This window comes from Coregonus lavaretus (assembly GCF_964263955.1).
Source record: "Coregonus lavaretus genome assembly, chromosome: 17".
Classification (NCBI taxonomy): domain Eukaryota; kingdom Metazoa; phylum Chordata; class Actinopteri; order Salmoniformes; family Salmonidae; genus Coregonus; species Coregonus lavaretus.
The window spans coordinates 21,567,001-21,573,950 of NC_140004.1; the positions used below are offsets into that span (position 1 = coordinate 21,567,001).

Below are 6,950 nucleotides of genomic sequence, written 5' to 3' on the forward strand. Positions count from 1 at the left end.
AATGAGTCTAATTTCGTTCTAATTTTTTCCCTCCCCTCAGCTGATGCTACAGAGAAAGACCTGTCAGATCTGATCTCCGAGATGGAGATGATGAAAATCATTGGGAAGCACAAGAACATCATTAACCTGCTGGGAGCCTGTACCCAGGATGGTAGGTCTCACACCGGCAGACCCCCTTTCCTCCCTTCAAATCCTTCATTCAGAAAGGCTGAAAACATGTTTATTTTGGAGGGAAAATGAGTGTTTTGGGAAAGGGTTTTTAGACCCTTGCATTGTTCAGTTGTTTAACAAGACCACAAAAAGCACAGCATGATCAGATCAGCATGCATAAATGTGTATAATGGTATGAGTAAGGGATTCTGACACCAACTTCCGAGCTCTCAGTTTGAGATGACCACAGCTGCTGCCAGGGTTGCCATATCTTTCAAATCTTCACTGACAAGCCCTGGCACCATACGCTGTTCTGCTGGGGAGGAACATTAGCCTCCTCTGACCCTGCTGTGAACATTAGAGAGCTCTCTGTCCTAAAAATCATGTAGCAGAACACAAGAGGCTGCTCTTTGTTCCACCTGGTCCCTTGAGAAGTTCCAGTAGAAGTTATTGTAGGAATCTGTTAGCATTCCACACCTTATTACCCAGACCTGTTTGACATACAGACTTTAATCTTTGGCAAAATGTTTTCAAGTCTTTGCATTTACTTACTATAGATGGTGATGGATTCTTCTTCTTTTTTTTTTTTTTACACGGCATACAAGTGTTAACAGACATTTGGATTCTTTTTCTTGTTCTTTAGTTACAGCTTGTAAATTCTTAATGCCTTGATTTGTAATGGTGTTTTTCCCTGACCACAAAATGGCTGTCCAGAATACACCATTACTCTTCGCTCTCATTGGCATGTTAGGAGAAAGATACAGCTGTTGGTTTTAATTCAGAGCTTAACTCTCACCATGACCCCTCCACCACTCAATGACATCCATCCTCACCGTTTGAAATGCTGTTCTCTGAGAACAAAAATGGTCTGTCTTGTTGCGTCAGATGTCACATAAATGTATTTTAAATGTCACATCTTCCAGTGCTGTAGAATAGTGAGTGACCCTTGTCTCCTTCCCCAGGTCCTCTCTATGTTATTGTGGAGTATGCCTCCAAGGGAAACCTCCGGGAGTACCTGAGAGCTCGGCGTCCACCAGGCATGGAGTACTGCTACAACCCTGACCAGGTGCCCATAGAGAACATGTCTATCAAAGACCTGGTGTCCTGTGCCTACCAGGTGGCCCGCGGCATGGAGTACCTGTCCTCTAAGAAGGTAACATCAGGATCCGACTCTACCTACATCAGCACAGTTGAGTATAGAGTATACAGTAAAGATGCAGTGAATGTGCTAGGCCAGCTAGACCTAGTTCTTATATGCGTCTGTGTACAGTGTATCCACAGAGACCTGGCTGCCCGCAACGTGCTCGTGACAGAGGACAACGTGATGAAGATCGCAGACTTTGGCCTGGCCAGAGATATCCACCATATTGATTACTATAAGAAGACCACCAATGTGAGTATGCTACTAATTACCTACCTCAGCCATGCCAATCAATGTGAAAATTGCTTCCCCTGACCAATTTGCCAATTTACACTAGCATTTAACCCACAGGGTCGTTTACCAGTCAAGTGGATGGCCCCAGAAGCTCTATTTGACCGGATATACACGCACCAAAGTGATGTGTGAGTATGGAATATATACACATTTACCATTTTTGGAATGGGCAGAAGTTGGCCAGATTCCCGTGGCTTGTATGATATGACCTGTGTGTTCACTGATGGGGCTTGTCCTGTCCCTCTGCATCTGCAGATGGTCTTTCGGGGTGCTGCTGTGGGAGATCTTCACCCTGGGGGGCTCGCCGTACCCGGGGGTCCCTGTAGAGGAGCTGTTCAAGCTGCTGAAGGAGGGCCACCGCATGGACAAGCCCACCACCTGCACTCACGAACTGTAAGCCTCCTTCCTCAGTGTTCTATCATTAGAATGGATACTATGGGTTTATCCCAGAGCTCAGGGATGCAGCAGCTGCAAATATATTGTTCTCTGATAATAAAAAAGACAGACAAGCCAGCAGCTGAAATAGGACTCTTTCCCGCTCTCTTACTCTCCCTCTATTCTCTCCATTTCTCCTCCTCCCTCCCAAGATACATGATGATGAGGGACTGCTGGCATGCCGTTCCCTCTCACCGGCCCACGTTCAAACAGCTGGTGGAAGACCTGGACCGCACCCTGGCCATGACGTCCAACCAGGTGAGTCCCCACAATGAGCACGCCTCAGCAGTTCACGCACAGTCAACAAAGGTGATAAACTCACATCCTTGTATTACTGTCAGGACCAAATGCAAAATGTTCAAATGTTGTGTTTACTTGATATTTAAGCCACTTGTCTGTATGTGGGTGTGAAAGGGATGATATCCAAAGCTAGATATATGACTGTGTTCTGGCCAGTGTGTCCAATCCTCTCTCATAAATCCCATATGTGTGTGTTTGCAGGAGTACTTGGAGCTGTCTGTGCCTCTGGACCAATATTCCCCCAGCTACCCCGACACTCGCAGCTCCACCTGCTCCTCTGGCGAGGACTCTGTCTTCTCCCACGATGCTGGGGCTGAGGAGCCCTGCCTGCCAAAGTTCCCTCCCCATTCCAACGGGGTGGCCCTCAAGAAGCGCTGATACCTCACTCCCCTCAAACACCCTGACATTCCTCTTACTGTCCTCCCCTCTCTGCACCGCTGGCCTGGTATGAACTCTCCCCACCCTCCCAGAGACTAGGAAACACACCGGTGGAGAGTGGGACAGGCTTACTTCTGAAACTTTTAAACCTACCGGTTGGGCATCAAGGACTCAAGGCTGCAGCAGTTTCTTGGCTCGTGATTGAGGTGGATATGTTTTCGGGGCACTTTGTATTGCTGGGATTGTCTTTCTGTTTGTGTCAAACGGTGCAGGAGAAGGAAAGACTAATTTCTCCACTTTGGGCATTCCACGGAACAAGATAAACAGACCGTACTAAACTGTAAGAATTATGAATTGGATGGATCGGAGTTAGGATTATGTCTTTTTGTGTTTTTCTAATGTTCATCAATAATAAATTAAAGCATTTTGCTTTTAAGACCAAATCCAGAGAATATATTTACAAGGGACATTCACACAGTGCCTTCAGAAAGTATTCACACCCCTTGACTTTTTCAAAATGTTGTTCCGTTACAAAGTGGGATTAAAATGGATTGTATTATTTATTTTTTGTCAACAATCTACACAAAATACTCATGTCAAAGTGGAAGAAATATATTATGTAAAAAATATGAAAAATAAAACACTAATATATCTTGATTAGATAAGTATTCAACTCCCTGAGTCAATACATGTTAGAATCACCCTTGGCAGCGATTCCAACTGTGAGTCTTTCCTGGATTGTACAATATTTGCACATTATTCTTTAAAAAAAATATTAAAACTCTGAAGTTGGTGGTTGATCATTGCTAGACAGCCATTTTCAAGTCTTGTCATAGATTTTCAAGCAGGTTTAAGTCAAAACTGTAACTAGGCCACTCAGGAACATTCAATGTCATCTTGGTAAGCAACTCCAGTGTATATTTGGCCTTGTGTTTTATGTTATGGTCCTGCTGAAAGGTGAATTTATCTTCCAGTGTCTGTCGGAAAGCAGACTGAACCAGATTTTCCTCTAGGATTTTGCTTGTGCTTAGCTCTATCCGTTTTTCATCCACCCCAAAAAAATCCCTAGTCCTTGCCGATGACAAGCATACCCATAACTTGATGCAGCCACCACCATGCTTGAAAATATGAAGAGTGGTACTCAGTGATGTGTTGTTGGATTTGCCCTAAACATAACACTTTGTATTCAGGACATAAAATAAATTTCTTAGCAATTTTATTTTGCAGTTTTACTTTAGTGCCTTATTGCATGCATGTTTTGGAATATTTTTATTCGGTACAGGTTTCCTTCTTTTCACTCTGTCATTTAGGTTAGTATTGTGGAGTAACTACAGTGTTGTTGATCCATCCTCCGTTTTCTCTTATCACAGCCATTAAACTCTGTAACTGTTTTAAAGTCACTATTGGCCTCATGGTGAAAACCCTGAGCGGTTTCCTTACTCTCCGGCAACTGAGTTAGGAAGGACGCCTATATATTTGTAGTGACTGTGTGTATTGATATACAATCCAAAGTGTAATTAACAACTTCACCATGCTCAAAGGGATATTCAATGTCTCCTTTTTTTATTTTTACCCATCTACCAATAGGTGCCCTTCTTTGCGAGGCATTGGAAAACCTCCCTGGTATTTGTGGTTGAATCTGTGTTTGAAATTCACTGCTCGACTGAGTGACCGGGGTTACTCAGTCGAGTGGGTTACAGAGATGAGGTAGACATAAAATAAATCATGTTTAATACTGTTATTGCACACAGTGAGTCCATACAATTAATTTTTTACTCCTGAACGTATTTAAGCTTGCCATAACAAAGGGGCTGAATACTTATTGATTCAAGACATTTCAGCTTTTCATTTTAAATTAATTTCAAAAAACATAATTCGACTTTGACATTATGGGGTATTGTGTGTAGGCCAGTGACACAATCTAATATTAATATATTTTAAATTCAGGCTGTAACACAACAAAATGTCTAAAAAGTCAAGGGGTGTGAATACTTTCTGAAGGCAATGTACCTTGTATATGTTGGTGCAGTGGTCAGTTATTTCATTCAAACTACAATATCCTTGTAAATACAGTTTGAAATGTATAAATATGAATATATATTTACACAGCACTCTTTATTTTTATTACCATATTTGTTTTATTTTCTTTTTGTACAAGGAAGCTTATGTTTGATCCATTTTTGAGTATAGTCGATAGGGGGAGTTGCTACATGAAATTACCTATACATTGTATTGAATATTACTTGGCCAGTTTTTGCTGTTTCTCAATTTGTCAGCTTTGCTTTTTTACCTTTAATCAATTGGCTGCTTAACCACTAGTGGAAATATTCTATGTATTTTCTATCAATCTTTTCAGGTACAAATGGTTTTTCATTGCATAACCTGTAATACAGCGTTATTCTTAGCTCAATATCTGCAGTTGGTGTCGATCAGAGAAACCAGCAATGTTCCTTTTACTAAAATCCATGCTGTAGTTGTGCGTACATATGTTTATGTCTGTAGTGTATGCTTGTGTACTTGTATGTTGTGTGTGTGTGTGAGGGTTAAGTCAGTCTTTTACGTACCTCTCCTCATTCATGACATGTCGTTTATTTTAAGTATGATCGCAACTGTAAAGATTTCTAGTTGTTAACCATGCTTATGAAAAAGAACCAGAATTATATGCTTTAGAAAACACCATGCACTTTCATTGTGCATGCCTGCCATGTAATGAACTGATCCTCTTCATGCTTTAACAGGAGGCCCATTTGTTTTCAGGGATCTTCTGATAAAGGTTTGCAGAGCACTTATGTCATCGTAAAAGGATTACATTAAATAAAATGCTATAGAAAAAAACAAATCAATAAAGCTTTCAGTTTGAAATAACTTAATAAACAGGTGCATAAATATCTTGATTTTGTTGTGTATGATGTAAATCATGTTTACAAAGATGGACTGATGGCCACTTAAATCTTCTACCAATTTAGTGCAGGTTACTGGGGGAGATTAAATATGATAATGTGCTGCTGACACCAGAGAAAATGTACGCTAGTGCAGAGAGCTGTGGGCAGCTGTAAACATTGAATTTATTGCAGTGTGAATGGCTTGGTTTGGCTGGCTCTCCAGCTCCATCCATCAACCCCAACAGACCCTGATACCAATGTCTGCCTCTGGCTTCCTTCTATGGGCTGATGCATCACCTGGATTGCTGTCTCCATGCAACAGGCTTAAATCAGTCACACAGTAGGACAACTCCTGTTCCCTGTTAAGAGCTTTGACTGTTGGGTTAAATGGAAATAGCCTTTAGTGCCTACGGTATATCATTTGCTGAAGGGAAACATGGAAGGATGCAAGAACGAGTTGGGTTTTTGATTCATGTGTGAGCTATTTTATCCTTCAGGCCTGTGTATTTGAACCAAAATATGTGAAGTCAACTGATGACTAATTGCCGCAGAAGGGAGGAAGTGAACGTTTCAAATGGCACTATTTTGAGAAAAGGCCTTTCCTGGGACACAGTGCCTCATCTGTCCTTTACCAGGAAATGAGAAGCCACCTCTGTTCCCTTCCTGGAATCTGAGAGGCCAATGATGTCACCTGAATGTTGTTTGTGGGAGGAATTGTATTAATCCCTGGAAACGCGCACCAATAAAAGCTACACCTGTGTGCTGTGGCTGAGGTGACCATCAAGGGGTCCATATAGGAATAGAATGGACCCCAGAAACCTGGGTTTATAGGCAGCTAATGCATCGCTAAGACTGCAAGTGCAATTAAGTGGATGGTATTATCACTTCTGACAGATGGTCCAGGAAGAGTTGGGTGGGGCGAAGTTAATTAGTGAGTGTTCAGTATAGCAACAGTGAGATGATTAGGGCTACTAATAGCTCCGTACCTGCTTGGGGTGCATCTTTCATTTATGAGCACATAAATGTGTTAAATAACATCTCGTAGTGTTCAATATCTGTTTCTTTTAGAAGCGGGCAACACTAGATGATGTCTTCAAACATCTCTTTTTGTTCATCGTTGTCATTAGGATGTGGTATTGAGTCTTTGAGACTGAGAAAAACAAGCATGGTGTGAAAGAATAACAGTCAATAAAGAGTCCTCATTTGAAGTATGGGAAGGATATTTTAAAACAGAACTGCTTTAGCCTCAATAAAATGTCTGATTTAAGATGCATAATGTTTCCACAGAGTGCTGGTTTAGTTATTGGTGTTTTAACACTGACCCTGCCCATGACTGCAGGGACTCAGATTAATTGCTTTATTTTTTTGTT

The 6,950-nt window shown here is 41.6% G+C and overlaps 1 protein-coding gene across 1 annotated transcript in view; it reads left to right on the forward strand.

Annotated features, from left to right (window-relative positions):
• Positions 1-5,575, forward strand: part of fgfr1a (fibroblast growth factor receptor 1a) — a 44,858-nt gene extending 39,283 nt beyond the window's left edge. The window contains exons 12-18 of the mRNA XM_084180451.1: positions 41-151; positions 1,113-1,303; positions 1,421-1,543; positions 1,643-1,713; positions 1,841-1,978; positions 2,173-2,278; positions 2,522-5,575. Coding sequence (XP_084036577.1) covers positions 41-151; positions 1,113-1,303; positions 1,421-1,543; positions 1,643-1,713; positions 1,841-1,978; positions 2,173-2,278; positions 2,522-2,698 — 917 coding nt within the window. The 3' untranslated portion in view covers positions 2,699-5,575. The remainder of the gene's footprint in view (positions 1-40; positions 152-1,112; positions 1,304-1,420; positions 1,544-1,642; positions 1,714-1,840; positions 1,979-2,172; positions 2,279-2,521) is intronic.
• Positions 5,576-6,950: the final 1,375 nt, after the last annotated feature.